At 37.2% G+C, this 25,149-nt stretch overlaps 1 protein-coding gene across 13 annotated transcripts in view; it reads right to left on the bottom strand.

Annotated features, from left to right (window-relative positions):
• Positions 1-25,149, bottom strand: part of kcnma1a (potassium large conductance calcium-activated channel, subfamily M, alpha member 1a) — a 255,781-nt gene that overhangs the window by 65,417 nt on the left and 165,215 nt on the right. For 11 of the 13 annotated variants that reach the window (XM_058796801.1, XM_058796805.1, XM_058796803.1 and 8 more), the window contains exons 5-10: positions 21,945-22,038; positions 21,621-21,732; positions 8,602-8,677; positions 7,607-7,682; positions 7,039-7,209; positions 4,550-4,641 (exon numbers count right to left, since the gene is read on the bottom strand). In XM_058796801.1, coding sequence (XP_058652784.1) covers positions 4,550-4,641; positions 7,039-7,209; positions 7,607-7,682; positions 8,602-8,677; positions 21,621-21,732; positions 21,945-22,038 — 621 coding nt within the window. The remainder of the gene's footprint in view (positions 1-4,549; positions 4,642-7,038; positions 7,210-7,606; positions 7,683-8,601; positions 8,678-21,620; positions 21,733-21,944; positions 22,039-25,149) is intronic. The other 2 variants (XM_058796806.1, XM_058796812.1) reach the window with 2 other exon arrangements.

The following is a 25,149-nucleotide window of genomic DNA, read 5'->3' as shown; positions in this document are numbered from 1 at the left end:
GATCCTCGGCCCATCTTTGCTCCTAAAGGACTAGACCTTTCTTGGACGCTGCTTTTGTACCAAATCATAATAACAATCACCTGTTGACATCACCTGTTTCAAATCACATCATTATTTAACCAATTTACCTCATTACTAGCCCTAAATTGCTCCTGTCCCAACTTTTTTTGGAATGTGTTGCAGGTCTGAATGACAGGAAAGGATGTATATTTACAAATGACGAAGTTGACCAGACAAAACATGAAATATTGTGTGTTCATATTGTCTGCAATGAAATACAAGTCAAAGTAAATTTAGAAATCACTACTTTCATTTTTATTTGCGTTTTCCATACTGTCCCAACTTTTTCTGATTTGGGGTTGTATTATTTATATACTATTATAGTATTTATTAATATTTTGAATTCATTTTTGTTTTGTTTTATAATTTTATGTACCTTTCATTTTATTTTATTTTTTTATATTTCTATTTATTTTCTATTTAACTTTTAATTTTTACTTAAATTTTAGCTTCATTTTACTTACATCTTACAGAAACTTATTTTATTTGTATGGTGCCCAGCACATGACATGCATAAAAAAAAAGTGAATCGTGTGCACGGCATAATAATTTGCTAACTGATTTGACTAAATTGTGTGCAGAGTTTACTAACCTGTTTCCTCGTTTTAATTAAAATCACACGCACAATATAAGTTGTTCCCTCAGTTTGATTCAACTAAAACATGGCCACGATTTAGTAAAATGAGGGAATAATTTAGTATATTGTGCACACAATTTAGTAAAACGAGGGAACTACTTATGTCATGCGCACAATTTAACTTTTTATTTTGTTTGTTTTTTTCCCCAGCATATCACATGTGGTATATTTCAGTTAGCTGCCAATGCTTTAACATTTTTTAACATGCAACATTTTACATCTGCATTTAAGTTTTTTTTTTGTTTTGTTTGTTTGTTTTTTGTCTAGTAGGCTATTTATTTTAGCTTTCTTTCAATACAATAAGTATATTTTCAAAGACATGACACAAACATTATTTTATATTTATATTTTCATTTAATTGTGCTTTTATGTATTTTCCTTAATATACACTAAAACATAATTTTTTTTCTGTTTGTAATGTCCCAGGAGGTTATGCATAAATGCAAGATCCTGTTATATTTCAGCATTATAACTAACAGGACAATGCAGTAAGCTGTCCAACATCACAGACTATACATCAGACTGTCAGCTATGCATGGATAGTTCTCCACACACACCTAAGCTGAAGTCAGAGAACCAGATGACTGAACCTCTATTGATCTCACTCATTTTAATGCGTTGTGAGAGGCATATCAGTAATGGCATTTCTATATGCCATTCTGTCCTCTTTTCAACTCTTACTCCATGCATGCGGATGCCAACACAGGCCGGGTCTGTGGGGGCAAGCGGTGCCGGCTCCACGTTCTTGGTGTGGCTTAGATTCTGGAGAGAAGCTCAGAGGCGGCGCATGAGCTCAGAGTTCACTCAGGGTTTATGTCAGTTTCAGCAGTGCTCTAATGGAAACCACAGAGACTCTGACCTGATCCAACAGAACGCTGTTCTATATTATAGTCATAGATCCAGATCTGCGTTCCTGTTCTGATGGTTAAACGCTGCGCTGAACACACGCTGACATCAACAGCCATCACAAACCTGTTTCAATAGCAGAGATTACACTTCAAACTACTGCTAGCCTCGGCACACCATGACCGTACCATCAGGGCTCAAATAATTCAATAAATAAATACAATTTTACTAAAAAGATAAAGATGGCTGTTAAGAAGCACTTCACTACACTAAGAGCACACTTTTAACAAAAAACACGTGCTGTTAAAGGGACACTTTAGTATACAGACTATGATTACAATTAAAGTTACACACTACTAGTCAAAAGTTTGTGGTCAGTAAGATTTTTTCTTTTTTTCAAAAGGCTGCATTTATTTGATCAAAAATACTTTATAAAATATTCTGAAATATTATTATAACTTAAAATAACCTAAAATGTTCTATTTTAATACATTTTATAATATAATTTATTTCTGTGATATTTCTCCTGCCTTCAGAGTCATATGATTCTTCAGAAATAAGGAATCATGCTGATTCGCTGCTCAAGAAACATTTCTTATTATCAATGTTGAAAACTGTTACATTGCTTAATATTTTTTAAGCAATATAGCTATATAGCACTTTTTTCAAGATCAGGATTTATTTGAAATTTATAAAAATGTTTTGAACCAATATATATTAAAAGTTGTTACGGTCACTTTCTGAATAAAAATATTTCTTAAAATAAATAAATAAATACATACATACATGTACCAGCCCCAAACTCTTGAATTGTATGGTATTTATAACTTTATGCTGTCACTCTAGTGATCCTAATTGCATTTGTCCATCACAAACCACACTAATCATAAACATAATAGTTTCTTTAATAATGATTATCTAATTTAGACATTAGACTTCGTGTGTTATAATGTATAATATAGTGTTATAATTTTATTGTCATATTTATTAATTAGAGAACAACTGCACACTCCCTTAAGCATATTTATTAGAAGCATATCATTTATTCTAATAAATATGCTTAAGTGAGTGTGCAGTTGTTCTCTAATTGATTCATATTTTTTCTTTCAACTTGCACCTCATAAGGTGTGCGTTTGCTTTGCCTCGATTGTCATATTTATTGTCGTATTAGTCACAATCTGGAACCCTGTTAACAAGGTAACAAATGGATGAAAGTGACTACATATTCAGTATTCATATATAAAAATTAGGAGTTAAGAAAGACAGAATCTGGATTTATTGCTGCACTGTTGTCCCAACAAATTTGTTGAGAACACTGTTAGACTGCATTTAAAGTTATCCTTGAAATTATTTGTTTTAAACTCAAGCTAAACTCTGCACCGAACATAATTACAATCAGCGTTCCTATATCATTTACGCAGCCTCCAATGTTTATTCATAAACACCTACTCATGGACTTAAAAAAAAAAAAAAAGGCTCTTGGACTTTTGCGAGTTTATTCAGAATTACACTCTAAACGTACGTATTTTGCACCAGCCTGAGCTTGTCGGAAATGTGCTGACAGTGGAAATAAATAACCCGACACATTTATTTCGAGGTGTCGTGATGTGTCCGTTCATGAGCACACAGTCCCATGCATATTTAAACAATAAGGCGAAGCCTGGTGCCTGTCTTTCTGCTCGGCCAGAGAGCTGGAGCCTACTGTAATTGCAACCAGATGCATGCATAGCCAGAGAGAAAGAAAGTGAGAGAAACAGAGAGGCTCAGCTCTTTTGACAAGGCCTTCTCTCAACACCAGACTGCGAATCCAAACGTGGGGCTGAGGCCAAACATAACATTTCATCAATCTTGTTTCACTGACAGCAAAACGGCATCAAACAAAGGGGCTCTTAATGGCTTTCTCCCGGCTTAGTATTTGCCCTCAAATTCAGATGATGAAAGCCGGACGTGACCGTGGGCCTGTTTCACGCTGCGAAATGGGTTGGGAAAGAGTGCGCGCGAGAGAGATAGAGGGGGCTCTGGAACGTAAACGCGAGCGTTCGGGAGAATCGCTGTGCTGATGACAGGGCCGTGTTTGAGCCAGAAACGAGTGGGGGGGGTTTCAAAATATCCACATTCACATTCAGGGGTCATCTTTGAAAAGGAAAAGAAAAAACGGGACATGGTAAAAGTACCAAGCGGGGCAAAAAAGCAAGCCAATTGCAATGGAGCAGCTCCAGTGCGAGAGCTGAGGCATCCAGGCATTCAGGGTGTGCGCTGACTGAAGATCAGGGCCAGAGTCATGTCACACAGAGATGAAGTGAAGGGCCAGCAGTGACGCACAGCCAGAGAGGCTTCTCTCACTGCAGCATGCAAATTAAACAGCCAAAAGACGTCCATTCACAGACAGCATGCAAGAGATGGGTCAAGCATGATGAGCAGAACTCAGAGAACAGAAAACTGAAACAAACACAAGACAATGATGACACTAAGTGAACAGCGTTTATTTTTTATTTTTTATCTGAGTATAAACTAATGATCTATCATTCACTGTGCTCTTTTCTATTTCAAATGCAAAACAAACACTAATTCTACGGCAGCACATAACGGATGGAAAAGCAACAATAGTCACTGTAATGAAAATTAAAATGCAGCAGATGCATTACGGAAAAGAAGCCACGGACACAGAGCAAAGGGCATGGACATGTGGCTTCGATGGCCAAGGTCTCCAGTCACAGTGTGACATTCATTCATTCGTCCTATCATTTTTGTCTGCACTAACCCCCTCTCTATCTGAGACGGGGGCGTGTGAGTCACACAACCACACCTGGTTCTGGATTTTGACTTACTTTCTGCCTCGTGTCGAGTTATAACTCCCTCCGTATTTCTTCCGATTAAGGATGAGAGCAGCAATTTCTGGCACGTAGCGAGCAAACATGGCCTACATGCATGGAACAGAAAAAGAAAAGTGCATGCAAAGAGGGGTTCTGCTGTGACCAAAGCCACAGAGGCACCTGGAATACTTACTTTCTGCCATTTACCGCACTATAGGAACCACCATATTTCTTGCGGTTTCCTATTAACTCTATGATTTCAGGGACGTAGCTGGCAAACATGGCCTAAGGAGAAGATAGGAGACAGAAGCAGAGGCTAAAAAAGAGAGCGGAGAGACCCGTCCGAGTCTGGACTTTTTTTTTTTTCTCCAACCTCTGAGGTGCAGAAATTTACATGTGTTTGCTCCAAAAACAAAATGATGTAGTTTGGTAATATGTCTTTTTTTATTATTATTATTAAAATAATAAAAAATATTTTATAAATCTAAAAATGTCCATTGTGCTTCTGAAAATATCTGAAAAAAATTCAAATTGAGGGGAAAATGGAATAAGGCACAAAAGGCCCGCTTTGGAGAAATTATTTTTTTTTTTAAAGTCTGACTTGCTGCCCATCTGTATTTTCTCTGACAGCACAAAAAAATGTCTTCTAAGAAGGAAGAGAAAGAAGAAAAAACCTACATGCCATGTTTTGTCCAACAAACACTAATGCAGTGGCAAGTGGATTTGAATAGTCCAGCTTGATCGCCCACAGCTGCAAAGCACATTAAGACTCATTAGTGTGCTTCAAATGAGCTGGATGCACTTTGCAAGATTGCAGCCTTGAAAAAGTTCTGTTTTATCTCCACGCTGTGTGTGTTACTAGGGATCTTAATCCCCGAGTTGTCAGCCTGACCTCCAGAAGAGAGTTGTGAGAGGTTCTTCACCTCTCTCTAGGGCCCTGATTAATTATGACATTTGCCTGATCAGATCTGACGGTTTACAACATTTCCATACTGAAGTCATTAATTGAAAACCTGATATAAAGCAGAGCAGTGATTATTTCCAGCCCTCCTCAAAAACAAAAAGAAATAGCAGATTGCTATGGAAACTTCTGGACAGCTGGAACTTTCTGTGTCCAGTGATGGAACTGAAGCGCATCTGTCCTGCATTATGTCTACAGTATATAAGCTTCACATGAGATCTTCTGAATGCCTGCGGATGATCTATCCCTTGATCTTGAGTGTGTTAACCACCTAAACACTAAGGCTAGGCAATATATATTGATTCTTGAATCTGAATATTTCAGAATGTTTCAAAATCACATCATTATTCAAAAATTATTCACTGTACAATGTGACCCTGGATCGCAAAACCAGTCATAAAGGTCAATTTTTTGAAATTGAGATTTATACATCATCTGAAAGCTGAATAAATAAGCTTTCCATTGATGCATGGTTGATGTTTGTTAGGATAGGACAATATTTGGCTGAGATACAACTATTTGAAAATCTGTAATCTGAGGGCGCAAAAAATCTACATACGGAGAAAATTGCCTGTGCTGTATGTAGGATTGACACCTAGCGGTTGAACTAAATATTGCAGTCCAAATTCAAAATATTGGAGACGTTTTTTTTCACCGGCCCCAATCCTACATACAGCACCTTTAAAGTTGTCCAAATGAAGTTCTTAGCAATGCATATTACTAATCAAAAATTAAGTTTTAATATATTTACGGTAGGAAATGTACAAATTTTCTTCATGGAGCATGATCTTTACTTAATATCCTAATGATTTTTGGCATTTTTGAATCTTTTCAATTTTGACCCATTCAATGTATTTTTGGCTATTGCTACAAATATACCCGTGCTACTTATGACTGGTTTTGTGCTTCAGGGTCACAAATGTGACCGTAAGGGGCTACTTCTACCTCATCCAACCCATTGCTTTCAATAGTGTAACCAAATTTATTTGGGTTAAATTTTGGTATTTTACTTCTTGCCAATCAATCAACCGTTGAAATAACGGTTTCTCTGATAGATGACAAAATTGGCATTTTCCAAAAACTTCCTGCAGAACATACACATCTAGTCTTTATCTGTGTTATTTCTACGGTATATTTTCCAGTATCTTCATCTGCAGTTACTCTGGTGTAAATGCACTTATAAGAGTGTTTTTGGCTGCTGTTGCTATGGTAACGCTCAAGCAGGACTATGGGCCATCCGACTGCCACTGTGTTTGTTGGAATTCGGGGAGGGAAACAGAAGGATGGGATCTCCTGAAACCGCAAAACTGTTTTAAGAGAATAGCAACAACATTATCGTCAAAATACATTTCTTTAAACGCTAATTTAAATGAAGTAAACATAATGAGGGATAGTGTCATACAGCATCTACAAAAATTTACAAAATGCATGTACATTTCATCTTAACTTGGGCTGTTATGGTCAAACAAGGTAATGGATCTTAACGGCAGGGGAGTAAACATTACAAAGACAATGGACATATACAATATGGTAAAAACAGTGTTATAATTTGGGCTATCATGAAGACTGTGGTATGGTAAAAACAGTGTTATAATTGTGGAAAGACGACAGTTATGAAAGTATCAAATCACAGGAGTTTTGCATGATTTTTACATGGTAGTTGTTTGCATTGGGGAAGGGGAGGGGTGCAGGAGTGCCAACAAAAGGAAAAGTGATTTTACCAGACCACCGAGAATGAAGAAGACCATGAAAAGGCGTCCAAGAGTGGTTCTTGCATAGACGTCTCCATATCCCACCGTGGACATAGTGACCATTAATAAGTACACACATTCCCAATATGAGAGCGGTTGAGAGTTTTGGAAGTTTTCCCATGGATCCCCTGAGTTTTCCACCTGACAGGGGAAGCAGAGCGACGAGTGAATTACTGACAGATCAAAACATGATCCTCTACAGCCATCTACTGTCCATACAGAAAATCACAAGGATGAATTGTGATTGCAACCAAACTGAGGATTTAGTGGCGATCAGAGTCTCTGCTGCCATCTAGTGGCACAGATGTCCTCTGGCGCATCCTGATAAAAACAAAACCAAAAAAAAACACGAAAAAAGAACCACAAAACACCGAACCTTCAGATGAGCTAGAACACAAACCACATATGTCACAAAGAGACAGACGTGACGCTTGCTTAGGAGCTTTTTCCTCCCACGAATCTGCATGTGCTCTCCTTTCGGTGTCATTTCTCCAGGGCATGGGGAGAAAAGGGGGCGTGTGTGTGTTTTTTCACTCACCAGATGAATGAATCCTGCAGCAGTGAGCCATGTGCTTATGAAGATGGAACACAGGTTCACCAGCTTGATGGAATTACTGTGAGAGACGAGAGTTACATCACACCTCTCAAAGTGAAACGCATCACACTGACGTACAGATCAGTCAGTCATCTACTGAGCCCAACACACACACACGAGCGCTGCGCCTTGCCTTGACGCTGCTCGCTGGGAGTGAACACACAGGTTATCAGCAAATAAATCAGAAGACAGTGGGATCCCGAGGATGACCGATGCATATTGGAGCTAAGTCAAGTCTAAAGGAGCATCCACATTGGCGGTTTCTACTCGAATGCGGTATCTGTGCCACGTTGGTGTGCATTTTGCACTAAACTCATTTCGCCTCAAATCACCACTCTCACCAAAATACGAATCATTTCCGATCACTGCAAAATCACCATCAATGTGAACGCCCCTTCTATAGCAGCCAATGAGAGAAAATACCGTGGTGCAAAAGTAACGTCCTGTTGACAGCTGTGTCATTTCGGTGTGATATATCTAAGCAATTTCCCCCAACTGAAAAACGAGATGGCAGCTAAAATAAATGAAACGTCCAGCGGTTTTACAACCACTGAGTTGGGTGATGACTGCTTTTTCTCCAATTCCTTTCTGATTCATTGACATATTTACGAAATACCACTGAGGTGTCAGGAGGCGCTCATCTGTCATGTGTGTGACAGTCTGCCGGAGGAGGAATCAATCAGAGGCCTGTCTGCTTCACACTCCTGCATTCATCAGGCTGGAGGGCGGCCCTGTTCTCTTACCTACAGCACGCTAAACGCACACGTAAAACATTCTGCTCAGCTACAAGCCCTGCCGACTTCTGGGTCAAAGCCGCAGAGGTGTGTGGAAAGCGATGGAAGGGACACCGGAGACTCCTAAGGAGCTGTAGAAACTGTGTGTGTGATGCCAGCGAAGTGGAGCTTTTGAAACACAGTGAGATATGTTGTCGGCCTTACCTTGTTTTTAAGATATTCAAAAACTGTAAAATTTCTGAGAACTGTATCAATCTCAAGGCTCTTAGAAACCTCAGACCTGCAAGAGAAAAGAGAAAAGCAGACGAGAATCAATAAAAAGGATCGACTGTTATTGTAAAGCAATCTGTGTGTTCAAAATGGAACACCAGATTACTGCATATTGGATTCTGCATTCAATTTTTTTTTTTAAAGAACCCATAATTGGCAATAATTGTCACTGACAAGCTCAGTTTTCTTTCTTGCTCTGACACATTTCAAACAAGTTGTTTTTGGCTTCAGTTTTAGTTTTGCACCACAGCCATGAACTTATGGTTTGCTACTTGATAAGTGTAGTTGGTGATGACAGGAGAGTCATTAGTATTTTTAAAAACTTACATTTTATATGTATAACTGCTAAAGTTTGGTTTTTTTCCCCCAAAAAGGAGGATTGCCTCAGAGTTATGAAAAGTCACAATAATAATGTTAATATTTAATAACAAAAATAGTATGTGAAACAACACAGTATGCAATGAATGCAATGAGAAACATGTTAAACAGTAGAAACCTGCTTCAGTGGTCATATAACACACATTTATTAACACAAACAAATTTAGTACTATTTTTTTTATATAATTCAATTCGAGCAGCTCAATCAAATGAGTCACAAATAAAAAGTCAATTTTTTTTTTCTCAAAGTGGATGTATATTCCATGCAGTGTACTCTACTTCAGTTCTGCACATTCTGCCAAATACAGCAGCTCATTCAGATATTTTTGTGTAGTGTGCACATACTGCATTCATACAACTTATGAAAATATTTCCAATCACAATTTCCATGTCAATTAAGCTTTTTTTAAGCAAAATTAAATTTACTAGCAAAAATACTGTTTGTTTCTCATACCTTTTGAAATATGTACAGAACTTGACATGTCTTGTGAGATTCAACCGCGTAAAAAATAATGTTAATGTTACATTTTTTGTTTATTATCAGTGATGGGAATAACGGCGTTATAAATAAACGGCGTTACTAACGGCGTTATTTTTTTCAGTAACGAGTAATCAAACGAATTACTGTTTCCCCCGTTACAACGCCGTTACCGTTACTGACAATAAAATGTGGCGTTACTATATTATATTATTAGAATTTAATTTTTCAGTTCATCTGAATGGATGCGCAGTGTAGCTGTATTTGACATACCATAAACTCTAGTGTGAAGCGCACGCTCGCCGTTGCTTTCTCTCACATACACGCACGCAAAGAAAGATGCAGAGCAAGAGAGTCTTTCATAACATGCAGAATTGACGCGCTACGTGTAAGCGATATTCTTTGTTGTATTTTCCTGTCAAAATAATGGAGTTTCTTTGGAATTGTTCAGCTTTTAAGAACTGCAGGTTTCTCTGGTAGTGGGCGGAACTAATGCGCAAACGACAATCTCATTGGCTGGCGGTCACCTATTATCATCCCTGTTTTGATTTCAGCAAATCAATTCGAGCGAACGCAGACAACGTGATTAATATTCATGAACCCAGCAGCTCATTAATCCTTAGTGCGTTTAATATTGATGACAAACACGCATTCATACTTGGTTATTCTAATTACTAAACTTCTATCATCATATAATATTAAATTATCATAATATTATATTATAATGCTTGACTGACTGATACTAAGTGTCAGTAGATAAATAGTGTAGATTAATGTACAATGTTTTATAATAATAATTTATTCTTTTTAGTGTCCATTTCATTAATTTAACATATTTAATATTGGGGGCATCCAAAGTTATTTGACATTTGAACATTTTTTAAAAAGTAACGCAATAGTTACTTTCCCTGGTAATTAGTTACTTTTATAATGATGTAACTCAGTTACTAACTCAATTACTATTTGTGAGAAGTAACTAGTAACTATAACTATGATTATTATATTATTATTATTATAATTATGATAATTTAATATTATATGATAGAACTTTAGTAATTAGAATAACCAAGTATGAATATTGAATGAATATTAATCACGTTGTCTGCGTTCGCTCGAATTGATTTGCTGAAATCAAAACAGGGATGATAATAGGTGAGCGCCAGCCAATGAGATTGTCGTTTGCGCATTAGTTCCGCCCACTACCAGAGAAACCTGCAGTTCTTAAAAGCTGAAGAATTCCAAAAGAACTCCGTTATTTTGACAGGAAAATACAACAAAGAATATCGTTTACACGTAGCGCGTCAATTCTGCATGTTATGAAAGACTCTCTTGCTCTGCATCTTTCTTTACGTGTGTGTATGTGAGAGAAAGCAACGGCGAGCGTGCGCTTCACACTAGAGTTTATGGTATGTCAAATACAGCTACACTGCGCATCCATTCAGATGAACTGAAAAATTTAATTCTAATAATATAATATAGTAACGCCACATTTTATTGTCAGTAACGGTAACGGCGTTGTAACGGGGGAAACAGTAATTCGTTTGATTACTCGTTACTGAAAAAAGTAACGCCGTTTATTTATAACGCCATTATTCCCATCACTGGATGTTAAGCATGTATTATTTGAGCAATTTATTTGGGCTTCGAGCAGAGAAAGAAAAACCATGGAACAATCACACGTGTGTGCGTGTGTGTGCTTGTTTTTCTATTCAGGTGGGGACTTAAACCTGAATACACACAGACTCATGGGGACTCATGTCACGGTGGGGACCTAAATTGAGGTCCCCATGGGCAAACAAGCTAATAAATCACACAGAATTAAGTTTTTTGAAAATCTAAAAATGCAGAAAGTCTCCTGTAAGGGGTAGGTTTAGGTGTAGGATTGGTGGAGGGCAATAGCACATACAGTAAGTACAGTATAAAAACCATTACACCTATGAATGTCCCCACAAGGATAGTGAAACAAGTGTGTGTGTGTGTGTGTGTGTGAGCGAAGATGTAGGTGCTGAAATGAGAGCATCAGGAAGCAGATTAGAGAACAATATCACCAGCTTCAGCAGACTTCTTACATAAACAGCATTTTTCCTGCCTTCAGCCTCAAAAACATAATCTATTCAGTAACACACCATCTTAGCTTTGCTGCAATTCGTACAAAAATGAATCAAAAAGCTTCCTGACGAGATTCACCAGTTTCTCTTTGCAAAAATATTTTTACTGCAAGTTATCTTCAGCAATAGGAAACAAAAACACTGCAATAACCTCCCAAAAAACGTCTTACACACAGTAAACAAGTTAAAAATTATAGCCGCACAGTTTCTGCAAATACAGTCTAAAACTAATACCAGGTTCCCAAGAAAGGATGTCTTACCCCAGTTAGACAATACATGGAGGCAGTAAAAAAGAGAGCTCTGGCTGTCACTCTCTTTGCCGTCTCCTATCTGACCTGGGCCCAACTTCACACGGTAACCGTTCTGAAACAGGTCAGCACACGACTTTTTGCGCCGGCGGCTCTCTTGAATGGTTTCTGTGACCAGAGCACCCCGTGGGCCCCGAAACACTAGCAGCTTGCTAGAGATCATGATTCTGTGATCCTACTCCTTTATAAGTTCAGAAACGCAGAATGTGATGTTTCCTCAGAACTTCAAAGATGTGCAACCTCAGATGTACTTGATAAAAAAAAAACTAATTTGCTCCAAGAAATAATGTTTTCGTAGGCATGAACGTCAGAATGCATCCAGAAGACTGTTTAACAATACTAAAAACCCCTCAAGCATAGACAGTGACACCTGCCATTGGCTGAAAACCCTGATTGAAGCCACAATCTCTGACGTATTTGGTCTGATCTTTTCAGTATTAAACTCCCACGCATGTATCTTCCCTCTGACCCCTTCTCTGGTTTAGTGAGGTGACAAGCTTTTGTATACACTAAACCTTTATGGGATTTAAAATGAAAAAGAAGAAAAAATTCTGAATTAATCACAGGGGTTGTACTAGCAGTGATGTTTTCTCATGCTGTTTTTTTTTAACTGATAACTGTAATGCCATGAAGTAAGACTGTTATGTTAGATTATGAAAGATTATACATTGTATAGCAATAATTGCTTTCTAAATTAAGTGCAGTAATCCTGCTGTTAAGCTCATTTGTATTCACTGTACTTCAAATGTGTCTTCCTGATATTTTCATGCTGTTTCTTTCCTGTGTTGTCTTGCATCTGCAAGAGAAACATCAAAACCAAAGATCTGCTCCAAAACCTAGTGAACTGTCTGCTTAGACAGCACTTTAAAGAGACAATTCACCTCCCCCCCAAAAGAATAAAATTCAGTCGTCATTTACTCTCCCTCATGTCGTTCCAAACCTGTATGACTTACATTCTTCTGTGGACCACAATAGAAGTTATTCTGAAGAATGTTGATAACCAAAGAGTTTTGGCAACCATTGACATCCATTAAAAAAAAAAAAAAAACACATCTCAAAAGATTTTATTTTGATGTTCAGCAGAAGAAAGTAACTCGTGCAGGTTTGGTAAATAATGACAGAATATTTAGTTTTGGGTGAACGGAATGCTCCGGATGCAAAGACTGCTTCAAAAGTTGTCAACATTACATTACCTTCTAAGATATCTTATAATGACAACATTCTAAGGCAGTGTCACATGTATCTTTTTTAAGAGAGGACAATCCCACAATGTCCTCAGTAAAGCAATTAATCCAAGATGGCATCATAAACATACATTAATATCAAGTATCAATATAAACAGGTAAGTATCATTTAAAAAAAATAATAATTTACAGAATATTACTGTTGTTTGTCAAATAGATAACTTTATGTACTTATTCCCAACACTTTATTAAGCTTTAAGTTACATCTCAAATGACAAGGGATCAATTTATAATCATGTTTATATTAACTAACCCATGAACTCATTCTCTCAGATGACCTGGGTATGTAGAGCATTCGCAGCTTATATGGACGGAACACCACTAGTATATACAGTATCTCACAGAAGTGAGTACACCCCTCTTTTCATGTGACAACACTGAAGAAATGACACTTTGCTACAATGTAAAGTAGTGAGTGTACAGCTTGTATAACAGTGTAAATTTGCTGTCCCCTCAAAATAACTCAACACACAGTCATTAATGTCTAAACCGCTGGCCACAAAGGTGAGTACACCCCTAAGTGAAAATGGCCAAATTGGGCCCAAAGTGTCAATATTTTGTGTGGCCACCATTATTTTCCAGCCCTGCCTTAACCCTCTTGGGCATGGAGTTCACCAGAGCTTCACAGGTTGCCACTGGAGTCCTCTTCCATGACGACATCACGGAGCTGGTGGATGTTAGAGACCTTGCGCTCCTCCACCTTCCGTGTGAGGATGCCCCACAGATGCTCAATATGGTTTAGGTCTGGAGACATGCTTGGCCAGTCCAACACCTTTACCCTCAGCTTCTTTAGCAAGTGTTTGAGGTCGTTATGTTGGAATACTGCCCTGCGTCCCAGTCTCCGGAGGGAGGGGATCATGCTCTGCTTCAGTATGTCACAGTACATGTTGGCATTCATGGTTCCCTCAATGAACTGTAGCTCCCCAGTGCTGGCAGCACTCATGCAGCTCCAGACCATGACACTCCCACCACCATGCTTGACTGTAGGCAAGACACACTTGTCTTTGCACTCCTCACCTGGTTGCCGCCACACACACTTGACACCATCTGAACCAAATAAGTTTATCTTGGTCTCATCAGACCAAAGGACATGGTTCCAGTAATGGTTCACATGGTTCCTGCTTGTCTTCAGGAAACTGTTTGCGGGCTTTCTTGTGCATCATCTTTAGAAGAAGCTTCCTTCTGGGACGACAGCCATGCAGACCAATTTGAAGTGTGCGGCGTATGGTCTGAGCACTGACAGGCTGACCCCCCACCCCTTCAACCTCTGCAGCAATGCTGGCAGCATTCATACGTCTATTTCCTAAACACAACCTCTGGATATGACGCTGAGCACGTGCACTCAACTTCTTTGGTCGACCATGGTGAGGCCTGTTCTGAGTGGAACCTGTCCTGTTAAAGTGCTGTATGGTCTTGGCCACCGTGCTGCAGCTCAGTTTCAGGGTCTTGGCAATCTTCTTATAGCCTACGCCATCTTTATGTAGAGCAACAATTCTTTTTTTGTCTCAGAGAGTTCTTTGCCATGAGGTGCCATGTTGAACTTCCAGTGACCAGTATGAGAGAGTAAGAGCGATAACACCAAATTTAACACACCTGCGACCTTGTAACACTAACGACTTTGTACACATTTTGTGGCCAGCAGTTTAGACATTAATGGCTGTGTGTTGAGTTATTTTGAGGGGACAGCAAATTTACACTTATACAAGCTGTACACTCACTACTTTACATTGTAGCAAAGTGTCATTTATTCAGTGTTGTCACATGAAAAGATATAATCAAATATTTACAAAAATGTGAGGGGTGTACTCACTACTGTGAGATACTGTATGTAAATATTGCTGTTTGTTACCAATGTATTATACAGTATTGTGCTGTAAATTGTTCCTTGTGTTACATTTTTGTTAAATTAGAGTGTCATTTCTTTAATTAGATTTTTTCATTGATGTTTAATCTGCTTGGCAGCAACGACTACTTGTTTGATAAGATGATTTGTCTAAATGAAAGAAAAGAATGCAGAAGATAGCACAGCTACATTTTCCGTATCTACATTATGCATCACTAATTTCCCATGAACCTTTGTTGAACCTGATGGCATGTTTCTGGCTCAGCAGCTGAGAGGCCCGTGGCACAGGAGGCTGGAGAAACAGGATTCAGGAGAGTAGGCCAGCGCTGTGCACTGAAGCAGGCTTAATGGACATGTGTAGAATGGACAGATACTCATTCAGACTATTTCATTCACATCTGCAGGCTCACAGACAAACAGCATGTCACGTGTGTTACAGTCACAAACCACTGGTTCTTTTTTCTCAATCAGGGAATACTGAACATGTGTAAAGAGGGATAAAGGGTTGCCGGGATTACTCGCCACTCGTTTCTCCCAGGATGCATCTGATGTACTGAAGCTTGCCACGTGAGAGAGGGCTCTATATATGAAAGAGGCTTAAAGCACAAATTAGTTTCCTTCACTGATTTCTCTTCCTCTGGTCATGTGACTCCTAACAGAGATGCCTCTAGTTCAGTAAGTTAAGGCCATCCAGTTATGTGGCACAATACTGCTTCAAACCACCAGATGGCAGTGGAATGCAATATCCACAGTCAGGGATGGACTTAGACCATTGATGGTTGAAGAATCACCTACTGAAAACCTCATCAGTAAACGAATAACTTTGATATACATCCACTGATGTACTTTTGTAGCACTGATTTATTAAAAACAGAACCCCAAAACACTGAACATTTTACCACTAGACTTTACACAAATATGTACTAAACTTGTGTACATATGCAGATACTCATCTAGTAGCATAACTATTATATAACTATTAGCAAAAGCGACAGATAAAAACATTTGGTACATTGTACATTCAACTAAACTACTCGAGGTCAGTAAAATGTATTATTTTAATAAGTAATACTTTTATTGAGCAAGGATGAATTAAAGGAGTTAAAAATGAATAAAAGGATTTCCATTTCAAATAAATGCTGTTCTTTTGAACTTTCTGTTCATCCAAAAATACTAAAAAGAAAAAGAAAAAAACAGTATCGCATTTTCCACAAAAAATTAAATAAAAAATGAAGCAGCACAACTGTTTTCTACGGAGCCCCTAAAGGGACATTGGCAAAAAAAAAAAAAAAGAAGACTTTCTCGTGCGCACGAGAAACTATCGCGTGCGCACGAGATACTATCGCGTGCGCACGAGAAACTATAGTTACAGTTTCCTGTTGCATCACTTCTGCCATCTTACACAGAAGAAAACAAGAGCATGCATGTGCATGAATTAGCCTAATTGAGATCTATTTTGGCCTTCAATACTAAAACATTGTGTCTGTTCTTGCATTCGGACACAGATAAATCATTACTGAACAGCATAAGAACGGCTTTTTCTCTCAGGCTATATTCCACCTGAACAATACATAGCCTAACATCTCAGGACTGTCCATCTGTACATAACTTCTCAAAACTTTTCATCTGTAAAATAGCACATTCATAATTCTTTCCTCTATAGGCCTATGTTGTACATAACCTAAAACATTTGCACATTCATAATTCTATTTTATCTATATTTTTATTACCATAGTTATTGTTTTTTAATGCATTGTCTATTCTGTTTATTATTAGCCTTATATTTCATTCTATTACCTTAAATTATATGCATGACTACACTCTCTCTGTACTTTCTCCACTGGATGCGCCTGTCACCAAGACGAATTTCTTGTGTTTTTGAGCGTGTAAACACACTTGACAATAAAGCTCTTTCTGATTCTGACATTTAAAAAGTAAAGTAATAATTAAACTGAAGTAAAGTAATAATTATCAAAAATAAATAATCGCTTTCGATTATATACATATTTGACTGGCTTTTAGAGTTGTATGTGGGACAATAGGCTATTGCCATATCGAAATCTAAAATTTGAGCTTTTATACTGTAGCTACCAATCCTTCTAGACCTCAAAATGCGTTTTAAATGTCAGAATCAGAAAGAGCTTTATTGTCAAGTGTGTTTACACGCACAAAACACAAGAAATTGCCTTGGTGACAGGAGCATCCAGTGGAGAAAGTACAGAGAGAGTGTAGTCATGCATATAATTTAAGGTAATAGAGTGAAATATAAGGCTAATAATAAACAGAATAGACAATGCATTAAAAAACAATAACTATGGTAATAAAAATATAGATAAAATAGAATTATGAATGTGCAAATGTTTTAGGTTATGTACAACATAGGCCTATAGAGGAAAGAATTATGAATGTGCTATTTTACAGATGAAAAGTTTTGAGAAGTTATGTACAGATGGACAGTCCTGAGATGTTAGGCTATGTATTGTTCAGGTGGAATATAGCCTGAGAGAAAAAGCCGTTCTTATGCTGTTCAGTAATGATTTATCTGTGTCCGAATGCAAGAACAGACACAATGTTTTAGTATTGAAGGCCAAAATAGATCTCAATTAGGCTAATTCATGCACATGCATGCTCTTGTTTTCTTCTGTGTAAGATGGCAGAAGTGATGCAACAGAAAACTGTAACTATAGTTTCTTGTGCGCACGCGATAGTATCTCGTGCGCACGAGAAAGTCCTCTTTTTTTTTTTTTTTGCCAATGTCCCTTTAGGGGCTCCGTAGTTTTCAACATTTACAATAATAATACATTATTTCTGAAGGATCATGTGGCACTGAAGACTAGAGTAATGATGCATTGGATCACAGGAATGAATTTCATAATATTATTGTATTTAATATATTTTTGATCAATTAAAATGAAGTCTGGGTAAGACACTTTTTTTCCCCCAAAAATAAAAAATAGAATAGAAGTGTATATTTATCTCAGTTTTAATTTAGAATTTTGATTTTATTTGATGGTTTCTAAATGGTTTCTAATGCCAAACTATACCATATGACATTTAGACAAAATCCCCCTCCCCAAAAAAACTCATTACAGTACATCATTGAAGCGTTGCATTTTAATGGTCCTGAAAATAACAATAAAATCCAGAGTGAACCTAGGAATCTCCCTCTGTACACGTAGCCTCCATTAATATGCACCAGATCTCCTCACATAAGACACTGTGATTACTGCTTTCTCTTCACAGACTGATGAGGCTTTTGGAAGAGGACTTTAGCTCACAAAACGTCTCCATTTCAGAGTCAAGTGCCTGTTGTTAATTGATTGCAAGGATGAAGGAAGCTAGTGTATTATAAACAGCCTCATGCTAATCCATATACAACCCTTGTGTTTGAAAAGACTCTCCTCAACCGCTTCTAGAAGATTAATTTCTATTTCCCAGTAGAGGGTCTCTGCATACCCTTCAAATTAATAGCATGTTCTCCACCGCTTTCATCAAGCTCCAATTTTCAGAAAAGGGAACGAGCAAAGGTTCACTCATGTGCCATGGTCTTTGACAGTCCCTGAAGAAGCAGATTTAATTATGATCCATCCTGTTTTTCTTAATAGTTTACTTGGATACATGCTATATGTGTCACATGACACATTTACACCAGGGTTTAAACAATGAATTTATAAGCAGGCGTCTCAATGTACCAAATGTTTTACATTTAATAAAAACTATAAAATACAGCATAAAAGAAATTATCTGGCTATTTTTTCTTTGGTCCTGTACTGCAGGATAGCTATCTTTAGTTCGGGAACTGAGGGCCTGACAATTATTCAATGTTTATTTAACTGTTTGTTCTCTAAAAGCTCTTTTCTCTGATATTAATATACCTGATGTGCTGTATATAATCATTATATAACATGTGATCATTGTAGCCCCTTCATTTAGAGACTGCTGAACTGATGTTGCTCTAGATTTCATATGCCAGCTGTTTCACAATCTTTCATCATGTCTGAGAATTTGTCCTTCTGTGCTGGGAGAACACTCTTTGGTCTTTTTGAGGCTTTTATTCTGGATGACGGTCCCATACCATGTCCCCAAAAGTACCAGGAGGGCATTCATTTAGTGAAACGTATACAGTTTCATATCAATACTTCAAAACTATTTCAGTATTTCAAAATGTTTATAGTCAAAGTTATAAATTCATAAGTGCCATTTTGCACCAGGTAGCATGCTTTGAACACTACAGCGGAGTTTAACAGAAGCTTTAGGGTTTTTTTAAGTTTGCATAGCATTACATTAAAAGCACTTCTACAAATGAAGTAATGTTCTATCAAATCATGTTCTATAAATCAAAAATATTGCTTCTATGTGTTCAGTAAAGTTCAGTAAAGAAAGCAGATTTTACTCGACAATAGCAGGTAAATTGTACAGAGCAGTAGCAGTAAAATATTTTGTCAATTGATTTTATCAAGTAAATCCTATAAGGTTTTTTTTTTTTTTTCAGTGCAAAGAGCATTTTCAGTCTGTACATTTCCAGTTCAGCCAGTCTGTACAAAGAGTCACATGAATGTCACATTTGATTAGTCACAAATGTCAAGTACATAACCATTAAAACTTTTTTTTATCAAAATACAGTAAAAATGTGATCTTGTTAAATGTTAGTACAATTTAAAAATAACTGTGATCAATGTGGTTAATATAATTTAAAAGATAATTTATTCCTGTGGTGGCAAAGCTGAATTTTCAGAAAGTAGAGTTTTCAGTCAAAAGTACAGCATTTATTTAAATATCTTTTGTAAGATTTTAAATGTCTTTACTGCAACCTTTAATGCAACAATTTAATGCAACATTACTGAATGCAAGTATTTTTAAATATTTTTCAAACAAAAATCGGATACACTTTATTTTAAGGTGTCCTTGTTACAGTGTAATTATACATTTAAGTACTGAGCAATATACTTACTATATGGTTAGGATTAGGGTTCAAATTAGGGTTACTTAAAATGGACACGGACACCCTAAAATAAAGTGTCACCCAAAAATCTTACTAACCCTAAACTTTTGAATGGTAGTGTACAATATACTATATAGTGCCTTTAAAGCTCAGCACAATTAAGACTTACATCTTATCCAAATCTCAGTTATTTTCATCATTACACCACTCAACCAATTGGTTTCATCAGCTAGACTAATGTCAAGATTGAAAGTCTAATTTCTTGGACTAAAATTCTACATCCTGTAATGTTTTAATCATGATGCTTCTCCGAGGTGAGTCAACACTCAGTAGACGAATTGTGGACATCTGTGAAATGACATCTGTGAAATTAAGGAACACACTCTGATTACAAAATTGGTCTGTCTCCAAGCCATTATACTCCTAATGGTTTGAAGCTTTTAACGAGCTTAGTGTTGAAACTTTCTCAGCATTTGTACTGCATGGGCAAGTGAGTGATTGTTTACATATGCCGCTCGGCCAAACAGCTGTTATTAGGCGCATGTTGATAGCAGCTTTTATTTGATTTTCATTTACTGGCTTGGTAGGGAGGAACACCATTAAAATTACAGATTTTTTGATGAACTGCTGCTTTTCTAATGCATTATTCAAACAGCACCATGCAGAAGATGTTTTAGTCAAATTATTAACTAGTGGTTTTTGATGTGTTTAAGGAAGGACGGCATTCTTTTTACAGTTGTTTTGGAAAGCACTGACGACACAGGTGGTGTAACGGTTATGAACAATTGTGTTTACATTTACTGTACATACTGTAGGCTAAAACAGACCTGCTTTCATTTGGCAACAGGATACACAAGCACACACACACACACACCAGTTGCTTTAAACCGCAGTCGTGTCTCACCTGTCGCTCACCCCAGCTTTGACAAAAACACATTGTGATGGGAAATCATTACCATCAGACTGAAGGTGCTTACTGGCTTCTCAAAACTTTACACAGGAACGAACACTTGCCCTATCCCAAATCTCAACCTTCTGTATCATCCCAAACCAGTCTAGTTTAGACACTGTAAGCAAAACTAAAAAAGCTGGTTTATGTTTATCAGTGTGTCTCGTGCAAGGTTAAGAAACCCGGAGAACACCAGCATCCAGAACCCAAAATGTGTGACCAGTAAAGGCCTGTTCAAACCAATGAAAGTAGCTATAACTATTAAGTTTTAATAACCTTTTATTAAATCATGTGAGAATAGAGAAGTCCATAACTATAACGAAAAAGACACTGTGGAATGACTTGGTGCAAATGGGCCTGTTTAACAATTAAAGACTAAATCATCTCACATTCCTGCCATCCTTCCCAGCTCTTCTTCACCTAAGCCCCATTGTCATCTTTGCAGTTTGTCTACTTCCTAAGCCATGACATTTTGTAGCTATTCTTGGGTTTCCCATGACAGAGAGTGACAACAAACCATGGCAGCTTGGCTTAATAATCATAAAATGTCCCGTTCAAACATTTGCCCTTGTCTCATCATCAGTTTGGCCTTTAGCTCATCTAGCCATGGTTTGAGCTGCTCCTGTGACCGCTGCCCTGGGGTGCAGGGACTGACAGGAGGGTCAAGAGGAAAAGGGAGTGAGGAGAGTGTTTGGAGACTTACCCAGCCAGCTCCTGTTCAGATACACTGACACAAACACGGGCGGTACTGTGAAGAAGTCCACCACTGAGTTCACCTCCAGCCAGAACCACAGCTTATCATTGGCTGCTATGAACTGGAAGAAGATGAAAAGATAAAGAAACATATATATAACACCATTTTAAAGGGGATCACATTTTAGTAAGAAGAATGAACTAATTTAGATGTATGAACATTAGAATGAATAATTTCTAGTCAAACATTAAATGTTTTCATGCCAAAACATAATTGAGTGTAGAGAACGTGGTAAAAAGATGTTGAATATGAAAGTTAAATACATGTACTTACACGCAGGCCAAAGTAGAGTAAGAAGAACACGTTGAATGCCATGTCAATTTGTAACGTGAAGTCTTTGTAGAAATTCTGACAGGATTCTATAGGACTATGGAGAAAGAAAGAAATTAATGTTAATTTAATTGAAAACAAATTAATTTGTTTGGCCTGAAAAAAAAAGTCACACTGTAATCTTAATGGTCCTAAAACAAGTTTAATTTTCTTCATGCAAATTATTTGTTTTCTTTTCTTCTGATTTTGAAGTGACATTTAACCTATAGGCATTTTTTGTGAGATGCACCCTAAAACTTAAATATGCATGTATAATATACAACCCACTCGTATCAAACTTGTGTTTTTTGTGGGATTTTACTTTTCTGCACTATTTTATCAGGCTATATATTTAAATATACAAATGTCTTATATAGCCTACATAAAAGTTCACATGTAGAATACAATATTAATTTGCATTGCAATTATATTCAAACCTCACATACAATAATTTATTTACATAGTGTTATTTGTACTTATCTTGAATGAATTATAATTCATTAAAATACATTTTTTAAATATATATCTCAATGAATTATAGCAAGTGTTTTAAACAGCTCTAATATTTCTCCCTCTGATATGAGACGACAGTCTCGACATCAGGAAAAGTTAACTGCATGGTTCAGGACAGTCTTAAAGCTCCAGGTGCCTTTATCCATTAGTAAAAATCTTAAAACACATAAAAGCATTGCTGAATTATTCAATACATCTGGGATGGTTAAATCAACTGTTGAATCATTAAATTAATTAAAAGGCTTAATTTCATAACAAGCCAAAAGCCTTTGAGCTGAGGTTAATGTAGTGCTGCCCTTTCACTGACATTATCATTGATCTCATGTAGGAAGTTATTTAGAGACCAGCCTTTGAACTCACCACTGGCATAAATAATACGAAAACTAAAGACAAAACTGCTGAAATAAGGCAAAAGAAGCCCATAATGCAAGCTTAACTAGGCCTTCATGGTCAGGAAGAGCTTTCTATCGAGTTACAATTAGCCATGTCTCAAAATGCACGACCGTCAACACGTGTACACTGTGAAACACTAAGCGTCTGATCCTTGAGCTCAATGTCACTTCACACTCCACAATTACAAGAGATCTCCTGACATGTGGCATCCATGCATAAAGTATCCCTGCTCAGAAATCTTTAACAGCTTCCTCCTTAAGCCACCTTAAGGCCTCAATGTCATTCTCCAGCAAGATCCTTGGCAGCCTGGGCCTTAAGACGACACTTTCCCAGGCCCTATAAAGTTGTGAGCTTCTCTGAGGTCAGCTGAGAGCATGCTATGCCAACTAATAATGATGTAAACAGCGCTCAGGTGCCACAGAGCTTTTAACTTACACTAGGTGGCCTCAGCTCCTAATCGAGCGCCTGTGGAGGACGTAGAGCAATGTCAGTGCGCACAGATCTATGCCACCCTGAGGGACGCACGCACTGGGCTATTTCAGGCCCGCTATGTTTCTTCTTCATCATCTTTTACAAAGAAGTGCCACTGTGGCACTCATACATACAGGGCACAGAAATGAATGCATATCCTGAAAACAGTCTTGGGATGATTGTCCCATGTGCTTATGTGCCCAAATAAATTGTAATAAACAATCAACATTATTAATCACTATCAGTGCACTAGAGATCTGCGCATGGCATTACAAAAAATATAGAAAAATACATATACATATTTTTTTTCATGCACTTGTCAATTGAAATGTTGCGCTATTTGGCTTTTCATAACTATTATCTTTTTTTTCCCCTCAATACTGGAATATTTTTTGAGTATTTTCTCATGCACTGAGCCAGAAATATGCAATTACCCCAAAATTAAAATTAATTATATTTCTATATTCTGAAGGTTTTTACTGGGGGTTTTGTTGCTGGACATCTTGATTAGACACATGGCATCATGGATTCTATCAAATACCAACAGATAAAAAAATCAATAAGTGATTGACTCTGTTAGAAATCTTATAATGGGCCATGTTTGGATCTTCCAACCGTACAATAATCCAAACACAAACCTCAAAAACAACACAAAAATAGGTCACTGAGCACAAAACCAAGCTTCTGCTGGCCATTCCAGTCCTCTGACCTGAACCCTACAGAAAATGAGTGAACTGAAGAGAAGCACCACCAACATGGAGCTGGGAATCTAAAGGGTCTGGAGTGATTCTGGATGAAGGAATGGTCTCTGATCTCTTGTCAGGTGTTCTCTAACCTCATCAGGCATTATAAGAGAACATTTAGAGCTGTTAAACTGGCAAATGGAGCTTTCCAAATGTATTGAATAAAAGGGTGGAGTTAATCGTGGCCAATGTGGTTAGAGAAAAACATTTATTTAATAATGATATTTTTTCCCCATTTTAAATTCTTATTATCCAATGAAAGGTTAGATTTTTGTGAATTTTTAAAAAAAGATCAAAAGGATTAACAATGCAGATTAATTTTCACAGCCTTCTTTGATCATATTTACCAAGGGCAGGGCAACTATTTCAGTCACATTTGCGACTGAAAACTGCTGCGTGCAACTATGGACTGACCCGATCAGTATATTTGTGTTTGCGCTGAGGGAGCTTCAAAGGTTTCTAACGTACTTACGTGTTTTTGCAGTGTTGAGTAATGTATGACAGATGCATCCTCACATTATAACAAACAAAGTGTAGACAGAGTGTAAATAAGAGATTCACTGTGCAATGTAGAGAGCTGCGTTGATTATAATGGAGTTTTGTGAGATCGTGATGAACTAAGGAGATTTACAGCTTGCAAATGTGATATTGATTTAATACAACAGTTCATTAAACAAGAAGTTAATATTAAGTGACTTATATTGTCTGACTACAACACTATTGCCTTATTTTGCTCTATTTCGTCAATGAATATAGTTTCAGACAAAGTCACAGCTGAGCTGCAAATATCACCTAATAATAGGAAGGAAAATTTTTTGATCAGAATTTTTGATTATTGATTAGAAGGTGCTCCTAAATTTTTGACCGTGCTCCTAAATGTTTTTAATGAGGAGCACAAGCACTCCTAAAAGAAAAAGCAAGCGAGAGTGCCGATATTTTTGGCCATGACTGTATATGTATATATATTGTGTGTGTGTGTGTGTGTGTGTGTGTGTGTATATATATATATATATATATATATATATATATATATATATATATATATATAT

This window comes from Onychostoma macrolepis, chromosome 13 (assembly GCF_012432095.1).
Source record: "Onychostoma macrolepis isolate SWU-2019 chromosome 13, ASM1243209v1, whole genome shotgun sequence".
In the NCBI taxonomy this organism is placed as follows: domain Eukaryota; kingdom Metazoa; phylum Chordata; class Actinopteri; order Cypriniformes; family Cyprinidae; genus Onychostoma; species Onychostoma macrolepis.
This window is presented reverse-complemented; position numbering and strand designations above follow the sequence as displayed.